Source organism: Diceros bicornis, chromosome 3, assembly GCF_020826845.1.
Source record: "Diceros bicornis minor isolate mBicDic1 chromosome 3, mDicBic1.mat.cur, whole genome shotgun sequence".
Lineage (NCBI taxonomy): Eukaryota > Metazoa > Chordata > Mammalia > Perissodactyla > Rhinocerotidae > Diceros > Diceros bicornis.
Genome location: NC_080742.1, coordinates 30,047,466 through 30,074,456, shown reverse-complemented (window position 1 = coordinate 30,074,456; position 26,991 = coordinate 30,047,466). Strand labels below are relative to the sequence as shown.

The window sequence follows — 26,991 nt, the reverse complement described above, 5'->3', positions numbered from 1 at the left end:
TAGCCATCAAGGTCTCTAATTTGCTGTTTTTATTTCAAGAACTTTAGACTGGCAGCTGTCCATGTGTTCACCAAAGCTCTGAGATGTTTGTTTTATACTTTCAAAAGAAAAAAACTTTAAGTAAATCTGTATTCAGTGAAGTGAGAAATTAAATGGATCTATAAAGGAACAGAAGACATACGTTCCAGAGCAACATTGAGGAGAGCCTGAGCACAGGACACTTGAAGCATTTCACTACCTCCCAACAAGGAAATAGCTCTTTTACCAGCTGTTCTACCATATTTGTGTTTCTAAGATTACATTTTTTTCATATTTGATTATTTCTAGAATGAGGATGTAAATTGTAATAAATTGGTTGCATGAAAGACAGTGCTTCTGCTTAAAAAGCAAAAGTTAGTAGTTTTCTGCATATCCTCCACCAATGGCTAGTTAACTCTGGGAGTCAAAAGACATTTTCAGGCACTGGTAAGGAAAACTTATTTAGTTTGCAGACATTTTTATTATAATTTAGTATGTATGTGATGTTCCTTGGGCCATTCAAGGAGTAGACTAAAAAAACAGGCTCAGAGTTAGCGTGGCCCTCAGAGGTCACAACCAGTCAATGACAGAGCAGGACTGGGGTCTGTGCCCAGCATGGAGGGTCCATGCTGGGTATGCTATCCTGCCGCCTGTCAGAGCCCACGCCTTACAAAGCAGGACTTAATGAGGCAAAGCCCACATTTGCTCTGAAGCACCCTTCTATCTGGGCGTTGGCAGAACTCCCAAAAGAGCGGGGAAAGGTACCAGGAAAGTTCGGTCTCAAATGAGTGGATCAGTAAAACATGAGACAGTCAAACGTTGTTCCATGTTGGCCCATGGGATTGGTGTGGCCGTGTTACTCAGCCGCTCCATGCTCAGCCTGCAGACTCTTCCCTGGGATCAAGGCCGTCCTACTTTCGGGTGCCAGGTTTATCTTTTAAAATAAATCATTTATTTAAAAAATGGTACTGATGCTAATAAAATTAAAAAATAAGATGTCACCAAAGATACATGAAATATATATTTGGGGAAATTAATAAAGAAGACCCATTCAGTTATCATATAAAGAAAATTAAAATGTCTTTTAGACTTGTTAGCATGCAAAACCAAAGTAATCTAAAGTGTGTACCAGTTATGTGCTAAAGCTACACAGTAGGAAAGTGCATTTTATGAGCAAAGCATACAATGTGTATTATCAAATTATACCAATATATTACTCTCGCCCATAATGCTTTGTAAGCTTTAAAGGGCTCTGATTAATTGGCTGAGACAAACACAGTATAGACTTTCAAATTTTTTAATTTATTTTGAGCCTCACTTTTTGTCTACTTTCCCAAAATGTGGGAATCACTCTGTATGTGTACCATTTGGTATACTGTCTGCTGTTTATTACCTAGTAGATGTTAGAGTTTTACAATTTTGATATTTGGTCTTGACTCAAGTTCTGTAAGCCTCAGTTCCTCCCTTTAAAATGAAGATAATGATATTTACCTAGCAGAATGTTGTTAGAATTAAGTAAGATAATATATGTAAAATAGAGTAAAGCAGCCCCTGTCCTAGAAAAAGTGCTGGGTAAACTGCATTTGTTACCATTAATAGCTATTGATGTTGAAGAAAAGTTACCTACTCAATATTTTTTAAGTTGCACTGGCTTTTATCTACATAATTTCTTTAAAATAATGGTCTTAAGGTTAAGATTTCTTATATACTTCTTTTTAGAGTTTTAATCTAGCCAAAAGTGGTAAGAAGTTCCTTTGTAGGTTGAAAGAATCTAAATTCCATTTCCAAGGAAAAGGTGTTCCTCAGTTACAATGCCAAGCCTACCAGTGATGATCAAGAAGCTTGGATGGTCGGTAGGTGATTAACCTTGATATTGGAAAGTAGACATTATTTGCTTAATATCTAAAATCTGACCAAAGTATTTTCTGAATCCAGAAGCCGTTTTTGAGTAAAATGCTCAGTTGCCATTTAAACTTTCAGTTTAGTTAAGAAGTGTGTGGAGGGCCGGCCCCGTGGCTTAGCGGTTAAGTGCGCACGCTCCACTACAGGGGGCCGGGTTTCGGAACCCTGGGCGCGCACCGTCGCACTGCTTCTCCAGCCATGCTGAGGCCGCGTCTCACATACAGCAACTAAAAGAATGTGTAGCTAAGATATACAACTATCTACTGGGGCTTTGGGGGAAAAATAAATAAATAAAATTATTTAAAAAATAAAAGAAGTGTGTGGAACCTCATGTAACCTGACAGCTCCCTGTAGCCACATAGTCTTAATTATATAAGAAATACCTCCCAAAGCTTTTTTTTTTTCATGTCTACATATTTATCTTTTTCTAAGACCGTAAGTTTTGAGACAGCAGCCCATGACTGGATTTTTGCTTTTTATTTTTAACAACTTTTATTGCATTTTTCATGTTAAAAAGTAATACATTAGCAAATTTGGAAAGTGAGATTTAGGAAAATACAGAGAAGCAATAAAGGGAGGTTGAAAATCACCTGTAACCCATAGATGGATAACATATATCTTCGCATTTTCATTATATCCTTTTTTCTAGTCTTCTTGATATGTGTTTATATATAATATTAATATATTTTATGTTGTGTAAACATATAATACATATTTCCAATCTTTTAATATATATTTTTACTAAAATGTAATTATTACTGTATATATTGTTTTTTTACCAAATGCTTTTTTTTTTTTTTTTTTTTTTTTTTTTGTGAGGAGATCAGCCCTGAGCTAACATCCGCCAATCCTCCTCTTTTTTTTGCTGAGGAAGACGGCCCTGGGCTAACATCGGTGCCCATCTTCCTCCACTTTATATGGGACGCCGCCACAGCATGGCTTACCAAGCAGTGCGTCGGTGCGCGCCCGGGATCCGAACCAGCGAACCCCGGGCCGCCGCAGCGGAGCGCGCGCACTTAACCACTTGCGCCACCGGGCCGGCCCCCCAAATGCTTTTTTTTATTTACCAAATATTTTGTTTGTATGGCTGACATAAAACCTTTTGCCCGTGATGTCCTTCCCTTATAGCTGTACAATCAAATACATGGCCTCTCTGGAGAATGTGTAATGCCAACAGATCACAAGTAGAATCAGATGCCCTCAGCCTCCTCATTCTTATAAATTCGTTTCATAAATAAATTCAGTACTTTTTACTAAGGCCAAAGATTGACCTTAATATTTGTTTTGTAACATATTTTTTATTATTCTATTAATTTTTATTTATTTCTAGTGAAAGCAAAATTTTTTCGTATCTTTTGATCATTTTGTTGTTGCATAGTTAGAGTGCTTGTCATATCTACCCTATTTTTCTTTTTTTTTATTAAAGTATAATCGACATACAATATTATGCTAGTTTCAGGGATACAGCATTGTGATTTGACATTTATATACATTATGAAATGATCACCACGATAAGTCTAGTAACACCTATCACCATACAAAGTTATAACAATATTATTGACTATATTCGCTATGCTGTACATTACATCCCTGTGACTTATTTTTTTATAACAGGAAATTTGTACCTCTTAATCCACTTCCCCTATTTCACCCAACACCCCCACAGTCCTCCCCTCTAGCAACTACCAGTTTGTTCTCTGTATTATTGAGTCTGTTTCTGTTTTGTTTTGTTTGTTCATTTGGTTTTTTTTTTTAGTTTCCACATAAAAATGAAATCATACAGTATTTTTCTTTTCTGTCTGACTTATTTCACTTAGCATAATACTCTCTAGGTCCATCTGTGTTGTCGCAAGTGGTAAGATTTCATTCTTTTTGTGGCTGAATAATATATACACCACATCTTCTTTATTCATTCACGTATTGATGAACACTTAAGTTGCTTCCATATCTTGGCTATTATAAATAATGCTGCAATGAACATAGGAGTGCATATATCTTTCCAAATTAGTGTTTTTGTTTTCTTCAGATAAATATCTAGAAGTAGAATTGCTGGATCATACAGTAGTTCTATTTTTATTTTTTTTGAGAAACCTCCACATTATTTTCCATAGTGGCTGCACCAGTTTATATTCCTGTCAACAGTATACGAGGGTTCCCTTTTCTCCCCATCCTCGCCAACACTTGTTATTTGATGTCTTTTTGATGATAGCCATTCCGACAGATGTGAGGTGATATCTCATTGTGGTTTTGACTTTATTTTCCTGAAGTTAGTGATGTTGAGCATCTTTTTGTGTGTCTGTTGGCCGTCTGTACGTCGTCTTTGGAAAAATGTCTATTCAGGTCCTCTGTCCATGTGTTAATCAGATTGTTTGTTTTTTTGATATTTAGTTGTATGAGTTCTTTATATATTTTGGATATTAACTCCTTATCGGATATGTCATTTGCAAATATATTCTCTCATTCAGTAGGTCGCCTTTTCGTTTGGTTGATGGTTTCCTTTGCTGTGTAAAAACTTTTTAGTTTGATATAGTCACATTTGTTTATTTTTGCTTTTGTTGCCGTTGCCTGAGGAGACAGATCCAAAAAAATATTGCTAAGACTCATGTCAAAGAGTTGACTGCCTATGTTTTCTTCTAGAGTTTTATGGTTTCAGGTCTTGCATTTAAGTCGTTAATCCATTTTGAGTTTATTTTTGTATATGATGTAAGAAAGTGGTCCAGTTTTATTCTTTTGCACGTAGCTATCCAGTTTTCCCAACACCATTTCTTGAAGAGACTGTCTTTTCCCCATTGTTTATTCTTGCCTCCTTTGTCATAAATTAACTGACCGTATAAACCTGGGTTTATTTCTTAGCTCTCTTCTGTTCTTTTGATCTGTGTGTCTGTTTTTGTGCCAATACCATACTGTTTTGATTACTATATCTTTATAGTATAGTTTGAAATCAGGGAATGTGATACCTCCAGCTTTGTTCTTCTTTCTCAAGATTACTTTGGCTATTTGGGGTCTTTTGTGGTTCCACACAAATTTTAGGATTATTTGTTCTAGTTCTGTGAAAAATGCCACTGGTATTTTGATAGGGATTGCATTGACTCTTAGATGGCTTTGGGTAGTATGGACATTTTAACAATATTAATTCTTCCAATCCACGAGCACATTATATCTTTCCATTTACTTGTGTCATCTGCAATTTCTCTCATCGGTGTCTTACAGTTTTCAGAGTGTACAGGTCTTTCACCTCTTTAGTTAAATTTATTTCTAGGAATTTTATTCTTTTTGATGCAATTGTAAACAGAATTGTTTTCTTAATTTCTCTTTCTGATAGATTACTAATGTTATAGAAACACAACAGATTACTGTATGTTAATTTTGTATGTTGCAATTTTACTGAATTCATCTATTCTAATAGTTTTTTGATAGAGTCTTTAGGGTTTTTTATATATAGTGTCATGTCATCTGCAAACAGTGACCGTTTTACTTCTTTCCTATTTGAATGCTTTTTATTTCTTTTTCTTCTCTGATTGCTGTGGTATAACATATATTTTTTAAATGTGCTGTGATAGATTGCATTTAAATTTATGATCAAATAATATCAATAAGAAATCATGATTAACAATATTGAATCTAGCTCCTACACTTACCACATACATGACTGTGTCTGTTTTTTACAAAACTCTCTTGAGCCCTGGCTTCCTCATTGGTAAAATGAGAATAATAATGCCTACGTTTCAGGGTTGTTTGTAAGAATTAGAAAAATATGTCTTACCTGTAGTTCATATCGCATTTCATTAAGCAAAATTATCTGGCTGTGTTGGAATTGAGAAGTAGAAATTCACAGAAGTATTGCCAATGGTAAATCAACGTAAGAATAAAATGTTCAAACTCACTACTAATTAGGGAAATACACATTCTAACAACAATTTATTAATACGTTCAAAGACAGGGAGTGTATTTCATTTACTACTATATTCCTAGCAATCAGAACAACATCTGACAGTCAGTAAATATTCTCTGAAAGAATGAATGAATGGACAAAATATCAAACCCTGACCAAGTCATTTAATCTCTCAGGACCTCAGTTTTCTTCATCACTATAAGGAAAAGACCGTATTCAAGCTCAGCTGAAGTGGGAGGGGGAATGGTCTAACTAATTAGCTTTACTGTCATGGCCACTGAATAAGGAAACACATTTTCCCCCATAATTGTCATTTTTGTGACTACATCATCTTTAAAGTTTTCTGAGCCAGTGATCTTTGTAACTAGCACAGCGGAATATCACAGATAAATGAAATTCAGAGATTTGGTCAAGAGATAGGGCCAAAACAACAGCATTGAATTTTCTTTGCATATTTAGACATAGTGAAAAAAGCAAAGAAAGCTTGGAGACAGGGAGGTAATACAGCATTAAGCAAGAATGAATAACTTTGGAATGAGTGAGAGTTCATTTTGTTTGCTACTTGATTGATGGCGTTACTTTTACTGAGCAGCTAATTTTACTTCTCAGCAGTTTTAACTGCTTCATCCACATAGTTTATTATTTTTGTAGCACACCTGCGCTGTAGAGTGAGACAGAAGCTGTGATGTCTGTTCTTTAACAGATGAGCAGAGGTTAAGTGGCCTGCCTGCCTGCACTCAGTGATTGGTTAATCAGTTACAGAGCCAGCAATTGGAGCTGGGTCTTCTGTCTCCTGGTTTATACTCCTTTCCATTACACGTGGCCAAGTGCTTCTATCTTTTTCTAAAGAAGTCTCTACAGGGACACAACTTTGCCCTGTTTTAGAAATAGCATTGTTACCTGACAGGTTGGTCTGCCAGGATGACCATTTTCATGTGTTTTAGGGAGCTAGGGGTTAATCGTTTTTTTCCCAAGAGGAAGTAGCAATAAATCATGCACCAAAAATAACGCCTTAACTGCTAAATTCTGCTTAGTAGGTGGTTTCCCAAGGATGATCCAATGCAATGAGTCATCACTCTGAGCACTTATTAGCACATTATTTCTCTTTTTTACTAACCCCCGGTGCTTTTGGTTACATGTTTTTTAACCTTTAGAGCCTTTCTGGGAGGTTCACAGTCTTCACATTATGAGTATAAACCATCCCCCACATGTCCCTCTTTTCCTGTGCTTCCACTTTTTGAATCTAAGATAACCTGTGATTCAAGAGAGCAGTCAGGATTATGACCTCAGACAAAAGAGTGACAGTTTCTCCAGGATTGGTAGCACCTCCCTCTCATTCCCAGTAAAAATCAAAAATGTAGACTAATGTAAACAAATGTGTGGGCCCCATATCAAGAAAAATATAAAACTTGATTGAGAGATATAAGACTTACGCAGATGTAGAGAATATTTGAATATTAGAAAGATACTAGATTTTCCTGAATAAGAAGATTAAATATTGAAAGGATATAAGATCTTTCCCAGTTAATTTATAGGTTTATGCAACTTCAGTCAGAATCCCAATGGGACTTTCTAAAATGCATTTGGAAGAGTTAAATTGGTGAAAATAGCCAAGAATTTTTTGTAAAAAAGAAAGAAAAAGTTATGAAGGGAAACTCCCACCAGAAAGCGCTAAAATGCATTATGCAGCTACAATAATAAAAACAGTTTGATTCCAGCAGAAGAAATGCAGACATTAATGGACCAGAATAGAGAGCCCGGAAAAAGACCCCAATTTAGGAAGTAATGTAATTTATCTCTAAATCACAAATCCTGGCGGATAGAATGGCTTGTTCAACAAATGAGATAGCGTAACTGGTCAACTTGTTGGGGGGAGAAAGGGTAATCTGATTAGATTCTCTCTATTGCTTACCACGAAGCAAATAACAGATGGCTTAAAGAGTTACATATTAAAAATGAAACCATAAAAGGATAAAGAAACTTTAGAAAATATTGATGAACCTGGAGTGGTTCATGAGATAGACTTGCAAAGCATTAAAAAGTCACAAAGAAAAATATTAATATATTTGACTATATAAAAATTGAAAACTTTTATTCATCAAAAAATAAAAATACTGCAAAGTTAAAAAGCATATAGTAATCTTGGAGAAAATGTTTGCAATATATATTACAGAGGCATAATATCCTTAATTAAAAAAGGGCTCTTAAAATTAACTGGGAAACCACTAGGACACCCGGTGTAGCTATATGACTTTCCCCTCACGTTATGTACATGTCACAGTGCTAACTGGGTTTTATACAAAGAAATAGAGTTCAGGTGACACAAGAGAGTGAGAGATATTCAGATCTTATTTTCCATTCACATATTCTTTGTTTAAAAGCAATTTAAGGAAACTACACCTTATGGTATAAATACTTCAGGACAGTTTGTCCACATTGACACTTCCATTTCCTAAAACAAAACCCTCACTGGCCCACAGGGAGAAAAAAGGCTGGCTTTGTTAACCGGCTTTATTTCAACAAGCACATCCATATGGTAAGAACTTCCTCTGATGAGTCACCCACAGTTGTCAAACACCAACTTTCCTTTGTTTGACCCGTGCAGAAATGAGGTCTGTGGAAGCACAACACAAGAGTCTGAATCATTTAATTGTGTTTTTTTTCATATCTGAATTTGCATCTGTCACAAACCCAGTGTGTTCACCATGAAAAATTGCATTCTCCAAATATCACTGAAAAAAATCTCATTCAAATGGGTCTGTTCTGTCTAGATAGTCTGTGAAATTTCTAAGGAATGTTGTGGGCTTTGCTTCCTGTGCTAAATTGTTGAGTTATCACACATTATTGGATTTCATCCAAAATGTGCTGGATAGGAATATTATATTCATACAGGATACCAGTACTCTTTACCATTCATAAAGGAAAAAAGTTGCTACTGCTCCTTGTCATAAGATATAAACTCTAAAAGGGTAGGTGGAAATGTGTGTGCAAATAATTTTTTTTAAACGTGGCCTTGATTCTCTTCTTCATGGAAGCTTGAGTTGTATTCAGTCACAGCTTTGTTATGACTGCTAACCACTTTCTTGTCTCTTTGTACTTGTTCAAACCAAGGGCTGTACAGCCAGGATTCAGATCCTGCTGTGGAGTATGGTGCCATCTTTGTTTGAAAGAAAAGAGATCTTTAGAGATACCATCTTATCCATTCATGTATAAAAAGAGAAGAATTGAAGTGATTTTCTGCTATGTACTTTTCTCTGTTTTCCCAATTTTTTACAATGCCTATGTATTTTATAATCAGCAAAATAATTTGTTATTTTTTAAAGTACCCACCCATCATTAAAAATATAAATGCAATAAATAAACCTTTTGAAAAATTAAGGTGGCTCTTGGGTCAGTAAAATTTTATCCTGAGAAAATAAATGCTAACTTTTGTTGATTGATCACCACACTAATCTCTCAATACTAGAGACTTATGTAGACAACATCACTGACATAAAAGGGCCAGCGCCCATATTTGTGTGCTAAGCAGATTTTTTTTTTTTAAGGAAAAATTGAGAAAATCAGTCTTCCAGTGTTTGGAATATTTTTAACCAATGATTAAATCCAATTTGAGGATATTTTTGGATCATTTGTAATACTCTATGAGTGATACTTTTGGTTCCCTTTTGAGCAAAGCTGCTTTTTTTTAAATAAGTCACTTCAGCCAACGAACACTTCTGTTTCAGAAAATTTCTTGTGATTATTTTCCCCCAAAATCAGCATTAAAACCTTTAGCCTTGGAATATGTCATTTTGCTGACAGCTGGCTGATGTCAATATTAGAGTGGTTGCAAGAGAAAGCATGTGCATCTGAGCATAGAGGTGATGATAATTATATACTCAGAGATGCACCCACATTAGAGCCCATAGACTCCCTTTGGCAAAAATGTGTCAAAGAGAAGACCAGTGGATTCAGAGAGTAAAGGTAAAAAGTGGCTTTAAAAGCCACATTTTTGTTACCATAATGAAAGTAATATTTGCTGTTGGAGTAGGTCACTATTAGATGGGCTTACTTTTACATTTTCTACCTTTTATTCCTTGTGTATTGCTTTGATGTCAGCCTAGCAGAAAGAGAAAACTTGACTCAGTTGGGTCACCTTGATCCATGGGACTAGTTTATTTTCCATGGTATATATTGCTGATTAATCTCAGCACTCTCTCCTGCTACACCTAGATAGCACTTCAGAATCATTCTCAACCCAGCTCACAGCCTATTACTACCAATCAATCAGATTGGACAAGATGAATTCCCTCTGTTATCCTGGATATGTAGTAGCTCCACCCCATCTCTATTGGCGGCCACCTCTTTAGATCATGCACTTCCCTCAGACTGTTACTTTAACCATGTGGACTAAGCCATAGGCAATGCTCTTTCCCTAGGCAAGATGTATACAGTTTTACAAGGTCCTTTGCTAAAAGAGAGTAATAACAAATTGAATTATGGTATGAGGAGGGAGCTATCAATGGTCTAGTCTCTTATTACATAGTAGCAGTGAGTTATAAGGAAAGAAGGGTATGAAACCTGTCTGTCTGGACCACCTTTGTTATTGTTTTGAGAGATGCTCCTCTGATTTTTTTAAAACAGCCTTCTGAAATAACAAAGATAATTTTCTTAAAAGATTACTTTTTTTTTTTATTTCCTTTTCTACGAATCCAGTTTGCCTGGCACAGAGAGATTTCCCAGGATACAGGGTTTTCAGTGCTAAAACTGGGACCATCCTTGACAAACCAGGCTGTTTGGTTGTCCTGTTCCTGGGCACTATATCCAAATGGCCAGGTATTGAGGAACATGGGCTCCCTATAACAGCTTTTCTTTCTCTCCCAGGAAGGCACAGTGTAAAGAAACGCTAGGAATTGTGAGGCAAAATGATTTTATTATGGGGTATGGTGAGGTTCCAGTCTAGTTAGGTGATGTCTCTAGTTCACACTTCTGCTGAGTGAAGGTAATTGATAAGCCCTGAGCCCAGTTAATAATCAAAGCCTGACTAATTAATCTACAGCACTGATTTTGCCAGGTGTCCCTGGTAATCTCTAATAATCTATTCCGTGTCTCCAAACGTGACCATCACCCTTGCCCCAAATGATCTTCTAGCACGTTGTCATTAAAGTTTTTCAATACCAAGCCCCATTTAAAATACAGTGAGTATTACAGCTAGAATTTCCCTAAGGAAGGAGGAGAGTCATCCGAGCTCTGAGGTTATATGAAGAAACAGAAAACAGCATTCCCCAGGGCGTTGAGCCTGAGATGTCTGACTATTAAAGGAGCTTATTGCCCATGGTGAGAGGGGTGATTCCCATGGAAGTCCCAGACCTTGGACTTGCCTCTGGTTTCCTAGTAATTAGTAATATAAATGCTTCACCTTTGCAAGTTATCAATTCTTAGGTTTGACTCAGATTTCTTTTCCTGGTTCTCAAACTTTCTTTCAAATGCAGAATTATTTGGTACTTGCTAGTCCTCAGACTTTAGAGTTAGAGTGAGAATGAAAATGCAATAATGTAGTTAGGAACCAAGCCTTTAGAAAGTGCTCAGTACATGATCAATTCTTTGCTGCCTTAAGAACTCCCCTGAGCAGTATGATTGAAGAGCGAGAGATAAGGGAGACTTTGCAGGACATTTGGTCCTGTCCAAAACATCCATAAGGCATTTGGTCCACACCAAAAGATCCTTGATATTTGCTCCTGTCCAAAACACCCATAAGACATTTTGTCCATGCCAAAAGGTTCTTGACATTTGGTCCTGTCCAAAATGTCCATGAGCATATTTGGTCCATGCCAAATGGATTTGGATAGGACCAAATATCAAGGACCTTTTGGCATAGAACAAATGTCTCCAAGGACATTTTGGACAGGACTAAATGTCTGCTAATCAAGGGAGGCATTGGGAGAGTAATAAACATGTAATTTGTCAAGAAAAATTATCAGGAAGTATGTAAAATGAATAGTTGGATCCCAGACACAGAATGAGAAAAATCCTGTTTGTTGTTCCTATTGGATAAGATTGTGCCAGCCCAGCTTTCTAATTTTGAAGATATTGTATTTAGTAACAAGAGGAAGGAAGTGTTGTGGACTGAATGTTTGTGTCCTCCCAAAATTCAGATGTTGAAGCCCTAACCCTCAATTTGATGGTATTTGGAGATGGGGCCTTTAGGAAATAATTAGTGTTACATGAGGTCATGAGGGTGGGGCCCCGATGGTGGTATTAGTGCCCTTATAAGAGGAGACACCAGAGAACTTGCTCTCTCTCCACCATGTGAATACACTGTAAAAAGTAGGCGGCTGTCTGCACGCCAGGAAGAGAGTCCTCACCAGACACTGATCATGTTGGCACCATCATCTAAGACTCCCCAGCCTCCAGAACTGTGGGAAATAACTTTCTGTAGTTTAAGCCACCAGCTTATGATATTTTGTTATGGCAGCCCAAGTGGACTAAGGAAAAGATAGCACTGGAAGAACAGAAAGGCAGTTTTTTAAATTAAATAAGTATTTAAGAGAAATCATTATTTATAGCAAATAGTAGACACTCAATATTTGTTGAAGTGATTAGAAAGGATTTTTTTATCTTGATGACTACTTAGGCTTATTTAGTCATAAAAAGTTGACTAAGCAGTAAATACGTTAATTTGTAAGGTTTGTAATGTTTCAGAAATCTCAAGTGGTTTAGTGAGCTCTGGTTCAATTTTAATTCTCAATTTTGAATTGAAAAGTGGTGGAGTTTTCCCCTCTCTCTCTCTCTCTCTCAAGGAAGTTACTCATAAGTTCAGTAAATACGAGCCCTCTGCGGAGAAGTAAATTATTCACATCTGGTAACAAGGAAAAATTAGTTCAGCTATTTATTTTTGAGGAAATTACCAGACCCAGAGTTCCCTGCTAGGGACAGATACGGCAGCTCACTCTCTGACTTGTGTGCATCTGGTCTTTCCTGTGAGTGGCACCTCCCTTCCCTGGGAGAGGTTTTTTCTCTCCATCTCTGTTTCAGTGACAGAACTTCATCTCAGATTCGTCTTCTTGCCTCAGCCCTTCCCTTGTGTTACTTGGGCTTTTAACTTTTTTTCTCCCATGCTCTTTGCCACCAGCCCATCTTCCTTTCTAGACTGGTTTCCTTCAAGTGCCTCCCTCCCCTCCACCCCCTCTTTAATCCCTCACTCTCTGTTTTGCCTTTGCTACACTTTTTCTGAACACTTCTCTTTCTTTGTCTTCCAAGGAGCCCATCCCTGTCCTGCATACCTGGGTAAAGTAAGCACCTGAGGGCAAAGTTCCTGTCCTGCATGCCTCTTGTTGCTTCTCTGATGGTTTTGGCAAGATTTTAGATTAAGGGGGCTAATCGTCAGCCAGCCCTGGTTTTTAATATACCCATTATTTGCAGGCAGATACCGTCTAGTGCCACAGACCGGTTAAAGCATCAATAGATAAAACAGTATAAATCAAATCCGGTTTTGGCTCTAACTGTGTATACATCTATTCAAATATACCTATCTGTGCAAACACACATGCTCACACTTGAATTACCTAGAGATGAACCAAGGAAGTGAATTTTGAGAAGAGAGAGACCGAAGTTGATGGAAAGAGGGAATAGAAAGCCTTCCCCGTGGCAGGACCAGTAACCATCCCTGTGTGTTCAATGAGTGCCGATTATGGACAGAGTAGGCAGTAAATTATGTGCCCTGGATACAGAAGCAAGTAAGGGTTGGCCCTGTCCTCAGAGAGCTTCTAGCTTGGTTGTAGAGACCAACAAGTAAACGAGTAATAGAAGTGGGTTAGCATAGGAGTAGGGAATGAAGAGGTGAGGTGAGATCACGTGCGCGCAGTATATATGGCAAGTAGCAGTGTTGGGGGTTTTTCCTTCTGATTTTAAAGATAATTAGTGCTCATAGTGTGCTGAGTACAGGATAATAGAAAGATGCAGAAAACAAACAAATCACCATAATCTCACCATCCAGAGGAAAGCATAAGATAGTCATTTTGTAAGAATGCCTTTTTTTTGTACATAGACATTTTCTGGTTTATTATTTAATCCTAATCTGATAAATCAGGTGTTTGGGGAAATTCAGATCGTATCAGTAGGTTATTCAGAATTTCCAGAACACATGTCTCCAAATGGGTACTTGATTGAATATATGGTAAAATAAATGTTTGTCACTGTACTTTAATACCATATACTTAAGCTTTTTGTATATTTAGGCCTAAAGCAGATTCTTAGCAGTTTTCTACTGTCCTTCTGAATCTGTAATGTTTGCTTGGATATATAGTTTCTTTACTTTTTTAAAAACAACTTTTTTATTGACATATAATTCACATACCATACAATTAACCAACATAAATTGTGCAATTCACTAGTTTTTAGTTTAGTATATCGAGAGTTGTGCAGCCATCACCACCATCAATTTTAGAAGATTTTCCTCAACCCAAAAAGAAACCCCATACCCATTAGCAGTCATTCCTTCTTTCCTCCTAAGATCCCCAGTCCTAGGCAACCACTAGTCTACTTTCTGAAACTATAGATTTGCCTCTTCTATATAAATGGAATCATATAGTAAATATGTGGCTTTTGTAACTGGCTTCTTTTACTTGGCATAGTATTTTCAAGGCTCATCCATGTTGTAGCAGTGCTTCATTCCTTTTTATGACTGAATGGCACTCCTTTGTATGGACATGCTACATTCTGTTTATCCCTTTGTCAGTTGGTGAACGTTTGGGTTGTTTCCACTTTTGGCTATTATGAATAATGCTGCTATGCACGTCCGTGTACAAGTTTTTGTGTGGACATATGTTTTCGATGCTCTTGGGTATATACCTAAGTGTGCTTAACTACCCTTTTTTGCATGTTTTTCATTCTCAAATTTCAAAGCATCATTTTATATATTATTTTTTATTATAAAGGAACACATTTAAAACTAAGTTAGTTATCTTTCAATCTCCTCCTCCCCACCACCCTCACTCCACCTTTCACATTCAGCCTGGCTTTACTAATACAAACCTAAAATCATGCTGCTTCTTCCAAGTCACGTTCAGTGTTTCACCAACTTCCCATCATCTTCCCTTCAATGTCGCTCCCATTTTCTTGTCCACCTAGTTCAGGTCCTTGTCATCTCACATGTGCACTGACCTCCGTGTGGGCCTCTCTGGCCCCGTCTTCGTCCCCTCCAATTGACTGGGTAAACTTCTGCCGTATTATTCTTTCTAAAACACTGCTTCTGTTTGCTGCTCTTTGGGATCAGACGGACTCCACTTAGCCACTTACTGAGCTGTGTTTCCTCGGCTAAGTTACTTTACTTCTCTACTGTAAAAGGAGGTTAATCAGACCACCTCCCAACATTCTAGTAAAGATTGAATGATTGCCCTGGGCTTCTGTCTCCCACCAGTAAAATGAGATAGACCTTTCTGTTTCATGATCATGTGTTTGTGTGTCTTGTCTCCCATGGGGGCAATGATCATTATGGTAGTATGTAGTATATATATGTATATTTATTTATAAATACTTATAAACTTATATTTAATATATTTGTATTAAAATGTATACTATAATTTAAATATATGTATATTATATATTAAGACTATATATTATATAATATTTATATTTAATATATATTTTGGGGGAGGGGTTATCTACCAGCACGTAATGAAGCCCTGTGTGCTTAGTGGGTGATCACTCAGTTAGTGTTTATGAAGTAAATCAATTGATTGATTTTCTGCTTAATCTGGTTATTTGAATAGGTGGTAATTGTAAGGTAATAAGTTAACATTTTTAACAGATAACAGCTCTAGAACTGAATATGGGAGCAAGTATAAAATAGTAGACATTCTCTTGGGTAATATTTTTTGAAAGGTCATTTTATGAACGTGGAAAATTCCTCTACTCATCAAGAAAGATAGCAGCTGAAGCATAGCTGCAGGTCAAATGCAGGTTACAGAGGTGTTCTATAGGGTGATCCATGACTTCCTCGTCTTTTTAGTACAATGAAAGTATTGTAACTAAATGAAATCTTTCGTCTTCCATTATGCATGAATCATTTCCTTTCTATAACAGACATATCAGCATACACTTCTCATCTGCTAGAAAACATACCCTACTTCTAAATGTTGTTTTCCATTGTTCATTGAGATTATGAATGATATTTATATGTTCTTTTGCTTGTTTGCTTAAAAAGGCATGTACTCTGAAACTTGGTCCTCTTTGTAATTTGACCCAAGAAAATTCACTTCACTGATAAAAGACTTGGTGAGTGAGCTTTTTGTGAAAACAACATATAGAAGAAATGATATTGCCACTTTAAAATTAATCAATCCTTATTGGAAAATTGGACATTCATTCTTTTTTTTCTTGATGATAAAGGTGTAAGACTTGTAACAGGTGTAGAGAATATATAGTGACCCTGGAGGAAGGACTATCAGGCTTAAATATGACTTGGGCACCCACCACATGGTGACATAGGTCCCCTTTGTTTCTTGTTCACCATGTGAAATACTTTATATTATCATCTGTGTACAATGGAGGCCAGAAACAAGAGAGCTAGCTACCATGGATGAGTGTGAGAAAGTGCGTTTGTGTTTAGTTGCCACTTAATATTTTACAGATGAAGCAAATAAGGTTCAAAAAGGCTCAGTGACTTTCCTAAGGTCATTCAGGTAAAAATGGCTGAGTAGGGGTTCACACCCAGGACAGTCCATCACCATAATCTATGCCCTTTCTCCAGTCAACAAATATCCTGAAAAATCAACATGTGTTGGGGGTGGGGGGGCATTAAGGCTTGAATTCTCACAAATTCAAAAAAGCCTTGGGGAAAATCCTTGCTAAAAAACCCCCAAGAACCATACTTATTTTGGCATGACTGGGCCTAAGGTGATAGGAGAAGAGAATTGACTTTGCTATGGTTTGAAATGAATGAATTTGCCATTGTGTTTTGCAATAATCTCCTTTTAGTTAAAAAAAAATGCTTACATGTACGAATGAAAATGTATTTCTTTCATAAAGAGTTTATCTTATCAGCATTAACTGTTATCAAGTATAATGATGAAGGAAGATATTTGAAGACAATACTTGGAAATAACCTAAAATTCTCTTTCATAAAAACATAGCAATGTTCAGTTTCAGATATTTTCCCCCAAATATTATTTTTTTTTATTTTTATTTATTTATTTTTTTTTGTGAGGAAGATCAGCCCTGAGCTAACATCTGCCAATCCTCCTCTTTTTGCTGAGGAAGACTGGCCCTGGGCTAACATCCATGTCCATCTTCCTCCACTTTATATGGGACGCCTGCCACAGCATGGCCTGACAAGCAGTGCGTCGGTGCACACCTGGGATCCGAACTGGCGAACCCCGGGCCGCCGCAGCAGAGCACGCACACTTAACTGCTTGCGCCACCGGGCCGGCCCCGCCAAATATTATTTATCTTCTCAAATAAATTGGTTTCAAAGGGTAGCAAAGTCCTTCCAGTAGGCTCCTCTGTAGTTTATGTGGGAATTCAAAATAGAAAGAGGCTCAGGGCCATGAAAAACCGGAGGGTTTATGCAATAGAATGTAATGGTCCCAAGAAGTCAGTGTGGAGAAAATCTTCTGAAGAAAAAGGAGGATTGTAAGTGAGGTGAAGAGAAAAGAAATGGAAGTATAAAATTGGAAATGGGATTCATGAAATTTAGATTCAGCGAAGGTCTTAGCAGATAATGTTAGTGTACCATTACCCCAGCACCTGATTAAACTACTGGAAAGTCATCTAAAGTAAGTAAGTAATGGTAGTTTTTGATATAGTAAAATGCATGAACGTTACTGACATTAAGTAATGTCCTGTATAATAAAAGGATTTTTTTAATGTGTTAATCCAGTAAAGCAATTGCGCAGTCTTTATTTTGGGATGTTCTTGGTAGGTATAACCCTTCCATTTTATTATTTAATCCCCCAAAAATGTGTGTATAAGGAAGAAATATATTTTTTTATAATTTTTTTTTTATTTTATTTATTTATTTTTTCCCCCAAAGCCCCAGTAGATAGTTGTATGTCACAGCTGCACATCCTTCTAGTCGCTGTATGTGGGACACGGCCTCAGCATGGCCGGAGAAGCTGCACGCCGGTGCAGACCTGAGATCCGAACCCGGGTCGCCAGCAGCGGAGCGTGCGCACTTAACCGCTAAGCCATGGGGCCAGCCCCTGGAAGAAATATTTTTAAAAATATAAAAACAGGTTTCATTTTACTACCTTGGATAGATTATTTCTATTGTTAATTTTGTTTTTAAATAATTAGTTTAAATATGTCACCTGGGAGGCTTATGTCTAAAAACAGACAAGGTGACATAGCTTAGTGGATACTCTCCCTGCAGTGGCTCAAAAAAAAATGCATGACTTTTTATCTTTCGTGAGCCTGTGTCTCGTAATATATAATAGAACCTTCCTCTTCCATCTTCAGTCTTCATCCAGGGCCTCTATAAGTATACCCCCAGGATGTCCAGGAGAGGTAGCTGTTTTTAGGTGATGGGAAGAAGCAGTTCAGTTATTTTGGACCTCCACAGGTTGTCTCTGTCTAGCCGTCTTTATCTCAATTTGTCTTTCAGTCTTTCTGTGTCTTTTATTCTCCCTTATTTTGCTCCTTCAACCCTCCACTTCCTTCCAGCTCAGTTCTATGTCATGGTAATAAAGAACCAGCCAAGTCCGACTCATGTATGTGTGTGTTTTAGCTGAATCATTCCTGCAGTTATAAAATTATTAAACTCTCCCTCACCACTAAACCAAAGAATATAATCAAAGATTTTGTTCATATTTGTCCACGTAAAATGTGCCACAAATTATATGAATTGGAGGATATTTAACCCAGTTAATCTGAGGAAGGAAGAAATACTCAAAATAACCTCAGTGAAAATACAGTCCTGTGTTTCTTTAGTACATGGTACACACAGGACAGAGATACAGCCAAGACTTTTTGCCACAGAACCTTATTTAAAGACATATTGTATTATTTAAGATACTTGGGGTGATCTTATTCTTACATCTGCATACTCCACCATAGCACACCCAAGAATTCATCGTGATGAAAGGCTTCATCTTTTCCTCTAAAGCCATTGTACCTCTCCGTGCTCCTGATGTACATAGCATCCTATATCATAAAACTAGCTCATACAAACTACAGTCACACTCCACATAACAACATTTCGGTCAACGATGGACCTCATATATGCCAGTGGTCCAATAACATTAATACCATAGAGCCTAGGTGAGTAATAGGCTATACCATCTGGGTTTGTGTAAGCACACTCTATGATGTTCGAACAATGATGAAATCGCCTAACACTTTTCTCAAAACATATCCTCATTGTTAAGCAACGCATGACTGCATTCAGAATTTTCAGCCGAAAACTGAATAGATGGTTCTAAGACTTTGATCACATTCATGACCAACTTCTTGGTCAGCTCAGAGAACCTATTCCAGTTAGGCCTGTTCCCCACTTCAGGTGACCCATTTCCATTGTCTTGTGACTATGTATTTGCATCCAAAGATCCATTTTAAATGAGTTAATTGCATGCAGTCAGGATCCAGTGGCTCTGTATAACTCAGGCCAATCCATGTCTGCTGCAAAGCCAAATTAATAAACCTCAGAGTCACACACCAGGTCTTCCTAAGGTGGCAAAGTCATTCTAGGCTGGACACCGAATTGCTGCCTCCAGGTTTCTAGTACTCCCCATAGCAGGTTTTGCTGAGTGTTCAGAGAAGAGTGGTTATGATTCAGACCTTCTGCTTCCTGAACTCATTAAAGGAGGCCAGACTGATGGGCCAGTTCTAACTCAAGGTTGGCAAGCACATTTCATTTATGGGTCAGATCCAGCCAATGAAGATAAGACTTCAGGCTCTGGCAGTATGGTAGACTACATGACTTAAAAGTCCTCTGCTAAAACATGTAGCAAGTGTAAGATAAAATATAGCATTTGCTTAAATGCATGGTGGAAAGTTAGAATATTGCCAAGGGACAAAAACTAAAAGAGAGCTGAAAACCAAAACAGTAAGGGCAGAGCAGTGCTGCAGCTGAGCTTCAGGCTTGGGTTTCAGGGCCCACCCCAGGAAAAAGATGGTCTTACGCCTTTGCCTGGGAACAACATCTGTTCAAGTTAGTCTGCTTGTTTGCTTCCCAATAGCCATGGCCAACATATTTATTTTAAACTGCTCCATGATCCTCAAAGGTAATTTCACCCATGCTTCTGTGGATATCAGTCTTCTTCATGAAGGGTGAGGGGCTTAGCATTTCACATAGCTACTTAACTGGCTCATCAGATTAAACTGATGCTCTCTGTTCCCTCTGTGCCTACTGACCTGGCACACCCATCACTCCAGCCATTTGAAATATATGCTTAACAAGTTTTGTTCCCAGAGCTCATAATGCCAGTTAAACTTAGTTTTGTAATTTTGAACTTTAATATTAAGGAAACAGATGAGCGTGAAAAGAAAGAGAACTGTTGTTTCTATGCAACCCAAGTTCTGTCCTTTGGAAAGACTAAAAATGGTGTATCAATTAAGATGTGAGCAAAACAGTTATAAAAGATTGGGCTAGGGGAAGAATTTAAAAATCTAGAAGAGCCGTCAGTAAGTTTACAGAGACAATAGACAGCCTCACTCAATCTGGTGAATTGCTTTGTTCCTTGTTAAATAGAACAGGAATTTAAAGACACTTAGACTCTTGCAGAGAACGCTGAGTACAGAATCTCACAGGCACCTGTTTGTGCGACACCAGATTCTCTATAAAGTGCTCTTCACACTGTCCCTGTGCTGTTTCACCCCAGAGGCTTAGCTATAGTGACTGTCTATGATTGCAGAGAATACCAGTAACCAAAATAAAAGTATCACAACATAATAATGAAGCATACAGGCTTTGGGGCAAGGCAGACCTGGTTTGAATTTTAAGTCTGCAGTTTGTTATGTGTCCTTAGGTAAGTCATGAAACCTCCAATTCTCAGTTTCCTCATCAGACAGTAGGGATGATAATAACACAACTTTGCTCCTGGAGTTTTTGTGAGAATTAAATGAGATAACATTTGGGGAGCACGTGGCGCTATGTCAGATACATTAGTGCTCTGTAAATAGTAGCTGATAGAGTTTCATTGTTCGGCTTTTCTAAAGCTTTCACTTCTCACCTTGCTGTCTTTTAAGACCTATCTGGATGTGTTTTAGAACCCAACCCCATAATTCTTTATGAATTTGGCTGCATAAATATGCAGGTTGCCTGTGTTCATTTGCTAGGGCTGCCATAATAAAATACCGAAGACTGAGTGGCTTAAACAATAGAAATTTATTTTCTCACAGTTCTGGAGGCTGGAAATACAGGATCAAGGTGTTGGCAGGTTTGGTTTCTTCTGAGGCCTCTCTCCTTGACTTGCCTTCCTGCTGTGTCCTCACATGATCGTTTCTCAGTGTACACACATGCCCCTGGTGTCTCTGTGTGTCCCAATTTCCTCTTTTTATAAGGACCAGTCAAATTGGATGAGGGCCCAGCCTAATGGCCTCTTTTTAACTTAATCACCTCTTTAAAGGCCCTATCTCTAAATGCAGTCACATTCTGAGGCACTAGGGGTTGGGCTTCAACATGAATTTTGAGGGACACAATTCAGCCCATAAAAATGCCACAAATAAATTATTTTCTACTGCATTTGAAAATAATCATTTTCAAGAATAATAACCTGAATAGAAAGTATAGTTGAGGAATTTTAAGGTGTCTTTTAACCACTGAAATGCTGTGACTTTGCAGGATTCTCCATATATGACCTATATAGCAAGTTCATTTATTGTGCATAGAAAATATTTAAGAGATTCAGTTTAAGGTTTTATAAATTGACATATAATATTTTTAAAGTATAATCTCTGATAATGGGCTACAAATATTTTTTAAAACACATTATTGTTGACAAATAGCTGTTTATGTCATTCATTGGGCAAGGAGTTAGGGAACATTTACATGTATACCATAGGTGTATATAAAATCAAATAAAATATTTATTAACTGAGCACCTGTTCCGGTAAAGCACTAGGCCAAAGGTTAGGGGCAAACCTAGAGAAGTCCCTGCTCTCAAGGAGTATTGATCTACTTGAGAAAATGCCAAAAATGTCACCAGCTGAGCTCATTTAATTGCCGGTTAAATGCTCAGTGTGTTCACAATTGCCTCTGAAGCCCAGAGTTAGGATTTTGAACTTATAATGATTAGCTACCATAACATTGGGAGAAAAAGAGACCCAGAAGGTCTCACTGCAGCCTTCAGGACAAATGGAACGAGAGAGACCCATGAGGAAGTACTGTGATAGCACAGTGGTGAAGAAAGGGTGCTCTGAGGAGAGTCTGACCAAGAGCAGTTTCAAAGAATACCACATACCCCTGGTTTGAGACTAGGACAGTGATGTGTTCTACCCGATCGGCAAGTTAAGTTGAACTTTGAAGCCGGGACCTATATATGATGGTGGCATTATTGTTACAGTGACTGCTAATGAGATGCCCATGATTATAAAACATGATAGTCGGGTACTGCCAGGTATTCGTGAGAGAGCCTTGCCGTAAGTGAAATGCAAGAAAAACCTTCATTTACCAAAGGAAAGATGTTTCAAATCTTTACTTCTCCCCCACCTGTAAAGAATATTTTGCTTCCTTTTAAACAATGATAATGACAAAGATGACTGAAATGTAACCTGAGAAAATTCCTGGTTTAATATGTGTCTTTGTTCTTTTAGGCCTCTTTTTCGTGGCAGTTCAGATGTCGACCAACTAGGAAAAATCTTGGAGTAAGTAGTAACTATAATTTTACATCAGTGTCCATAGCATTAAAACATTGACAGTGACTTTCCTCTGATGTTCATATAATATGTTTATCTCTTATCTTTCCTACTGCAAGCTGCTGCTGCAGGCAGTGTTACTATTTGTGTGGTGAGTGGGGACATGGTAGACGTGCTGTTTTATGCAGAGCCCATCATGACGTGTGGCCTAACCCCTCTGCTCTGGAAGCTTGTATGTTGCTCGTATGGATCTTTTCTGTGCTCCTCTTTCTTCACTTGGCTGAGCTCCAGTTCTTTAGTTCAAATGTGTTGTCTGCTTGGGGTCATTTCAGATGCATCCACTATCAGAGGTGGGGTGCTTGGCGGCCTAGTAACCCATCCTTGCCCACTGGGCTTCCAGTCCTCATTGAGTATCCTTTAGTTATCCAGGTTGGTTTTGCATTGTTTTGTTTTGTTTTCCTGGCCAAAGGATGGTATGCTACACAATCCATTTTTCTTTGGAGCACCAAAATAGGAAATGAGAATCCCAGGTTCTAATCCTACATTTCTGACTAAATAACCATGCAATCTTGAGGAAGTCATTTAAAATACCCTGTAAAGGGCCTTCACAGTCCCTGGTACGTAGTACATGCTTTAAAAATGTTAGCTATTATGGTTCATCATTAATTGTTTCACCTTTTTGTTCCTTAACTTCTTCACCTGAGAAAGGAAACTTTGGACTTAAATTCTCTTTAAGATCCTTTCTTGTGCTCAAATTCTTTGGTTCCAGTTATCTGTTACATTGCTCCTTGATGATTTGCAGAGTTCCATTCATGTCTACGTGTTTGTGCATGTGAGGGTATGTGTGCTTGCATATTTCCAGAATGTTAAGAAGGGGCTTTTCTTCTCACAAAGCATGCAGTATGGCATCCTTTTGGGATTTGTGCATTTGTTAAACCCCGTCAGAATTGGGATGGAGTAAGAAGAAAGTGGGAGTTCTAGAACCGAAAATAGCCCTGATCGTTGGTCTGTAACATTTTATAGGAATCCCAGTGATTTTTATGATATTTGAAGTCTGTAAAGCTGGTGAAAAGTACCGCTAAAGAAAAGAATTATATTTTAACACTATCTACTCAAGCATGACTGCTTAAAACAGTTGGAGTAAAACCGGGACCTGAGTTTGCTCTTTTGGTGACTGGAAGCAGCTCCAGTAGACTTCGGTTGGTGCCAGTGCCACTGCTGAGTCAGAGCCCGGTGGCTTTAAGGCCTGAAAAACATTTGCTAGTTTTATTGTCTGGAGGCTTCCCGGGTCCAGGGCAGCTGCTGCTCCTGCTGCCCCTACTGACCGTTCTGTAAGATGGAGGAATTCAGGGCAAAACTTACATGTTACTTTCTGCTTCTGGATGTCAAGTCCTTTGATCATTCAGTGATGAACTCCCATCTATTCTTCCCCATCACTGTTGAATAAATTTTGTGTGCATGTGATCTTGAAGAGGGAACTGTAAAAGTCAGACATACCAGTGACCCTCTGTTAAAAGGAAAAATAATCTTGACTGAAACCAACTTGCCAGACATTGAAGTCCTTCACCTGCTTTCCCTTCCCGACACCACCTGGTCATTCTGTCCACCTCCAGCACTGGCATCTGCAATCCTGTTAACATTGTTAGTGCCCCTTAGTATATGAAGCCAGTGAGATGGACCAGAAGGAATCTTTGACAAGCATGTTTGACTTGCTTCCAAAGGAAAGCCAGTTCCAGTTTTGGCAAAGGCCTGAGATCCTAGGTTGCCAGCAGAAAAGAAGCCATAAAGTTTCTCTCTGTTTTGTGCCTTTAGATTTTACTTCTTGGTTTCTCATGTTGTTTCGTTGAAATTATGTTCTGTTTCCTCTGAATGTAATCATTACTTTGGCATAGAGAAAAGGGACAATGCTGCACCCTAGTGTCACTTCTGAAATACTTGAAAAATGATTTCTGTCCCCGCCATCACTGCCATTTATAGATTTTGTGCTCTGTCAGTCTTTCCAGTACAAATGTCAACTTTTAAGGCTTATATTCAGCTGTCCAAATAGTGAAATTTGATGCAAGCACTTTTTAATGGACCTATCAGAATTTCACAACATTCGTATATGGGCCGTAAAAGTTCATACTGGATATTAAACTGAATTTTTTTTAAAGAAAAGCCATATTCACATTCTCTTAAGGGGAAAAATGTTTCTATGTTTAGAAAGATTTATACTTTCAAAGAACAGCAAGTACTTTGAAAGTGAAACTGAATGCTTTTAGCCCGTGACGTTTTTAGAGCATTTTTAAGAGCAGAGTCATACTTAAATGGAAACAAAATATTGGATTTGGAATAAGGAGAACTGGGTTCACTCTGGCCTCTGTGGCTGAACTCGCTATGTGTGAGTTTGGCAGTTCATTGCATTCCTTATCCTCAGTTTCCCCATCTATAAAATAGAAATAATAATACCTGACCTACATGTATCATGAGGTGGTTATGGGAATCAGAGGAGGGGATAGATTTAAAAACACTTTAAAAAATTATATAAACAGTTATGTGTGTATATATATATAATTATACACCACACATACATATAGATACAGGGATGCTCTGTTTCTCTGTGGGCTTTTGGCATTCAGCCACCCATACTGAAAGATTTAACTCAATATAGACATGTTTAAAGCTGCAAATAAAAACATTTTAAATTATTATTGTTATAATCGATTTCTAGGTGACGTGATGATATGCAAAAATATTGATATAAAAATGGCTAAAAATGAATGAAAGAAAAAAATTTATTGTGGTATAATTGACATGTAACATTATATTAGTTTCAGGTGTACAATATAATGATTTCATATTGGTATATATTGTAAAATGATCACCACAGTAAGTCTAGTTAACATCCATCACCATACATAGTTACAAATTTTTTTCTTGTGATGAGAACTTTTAAGATTTACTCTTAGCGACTTTCAAATATGCAATAATACAGTGTTATTAACTATCGTCACCATGCCATACATCCCATCCCCCATGACATTTATTTTATAACTGGAAGTTTGTATCTTTTGAACCCCCTGGACCCATCTTACCCACCCACCCCCCATCTTTATCACCAATCTGTTCCCTGTATCTATGAGTTCTGAAACTCATAGATACATATATATATATATGTGGATATATGTGTTTTGTTTTATTTGTTGTTGTGTTGTTTTGTTTTTTCATTTAGATTCCACATATAAAAGTGAGATCATAGAGTATTTGTCTTTGTCTGTCTGATTTATTTCACTTAGCATAGTGCCCTCAAGGTCCAGCCATATTGTTGAAAATGGTAAAATTTCATTCTTTTTTGTGGCTGAATAGTATTACATCATATAGAATGAAAAATGTTTAAGTTCTTTAATAAGCGTTCTTCTTTTCTTGCTTCACGTGTCCCATTCTATCCAACTACATACACATTTATTTCCTTTAATAATTAACAGTGGTATTTTTGTTTTCTTCTTTTTACTCTTATTCTTGTTTAATAGATCTTGCTATTAAACAAATTTGTATATTGCTCCAGTTGTCATTTCTATTCATTTGTTCCATTAAATATGTCCATGAGTCTGTCTTTATCTGCTTCAATAATGTGGCTCTCCCAGCATGCCCGACAGACGTAGTATCACAGTGTCTTTCCCCAGACGCCCAGTGATAGGTGCAATTATGACACTGGTGTCTGCTCTTCCCAGCTGAGTTCTGTGACCCAGGCTCTGTTGAGGGAAGGAAAGGGGAACAAAACCCTGCAGAAATCCTGTGATAGTTACCACCACATCTTCCTGAACACCAGAAATCTATCCAGGAGAACCCCCCTCCGGGGCCTTTGTCCCAGCGAGTGCAGACCAAGAAGACCCTGATGCCGGCCAGCACCATTTCTAACTGTAGTTAAAAATAGTTTGGTCAGAATAAAAAAAAAAAAAAAAATAGTTTGGTCAGTATTTGAAAAGCCATATATTCTGTCCACTAAACTATAAATTTTTAGTTCAGATTCATCAGAGAGATAAGATCTTGCATCCCCTCATTTCCCTTTTTTAAATCTACTTACCACCTATACATAAACTATAAATAATGTATACATGATGTATAAGTTGTATAAGGCAAGGCCATTGACCTATTAATATCTCTAAAGAACCTTAAGTGACACATCAAGAGAACTCAAGTGGTTCATATTTTTAGTATGGTAGCTATGCATTGCCTGTGTTAGGTTAATAACATTCTTTTCCTCTTATGATAATAATAATAATGGGTGATGTATTGATATTGACAAATATTGTGTGTCAGGCACTGTGCTACACACTTTCTATAAATTATCACAGGTGCAGAGTTTGAACCCAGGTCTGCCTGTTTCCAAAGCCTGTGCTGTTTTTATATCACTTAATGCTTTCTCCACA

At 37.6% G+C, this 26,991-nt stretch overlaps 1 protein-coding gene across 4 annotated transcripts in view; it reads left to right on the top strand.

Moving 5' to 3' along the window:
- CDK6 (cyclin dependent kinase 6) overlaps positions 1-26,991 on the top strand; it is a 231,180-nt gene that overhangs the window by 187,981 nt on the left and 16,208 nt on the right. For all 4 annotated transcript variants that reach the window (XM_058525559.1, XM_058525575.1, XM_058525566.1 and 1 more), the window contains exon 6: positions 22,541-22,591. In XM_058525559.1, coding sequence (XP_058381542.1) covers positions 22,541-22,591 — 51 coding nt within the window. The remainder of the gene's footprint in view (positions 1-22,540; positions 22,592-26,991) is intronic.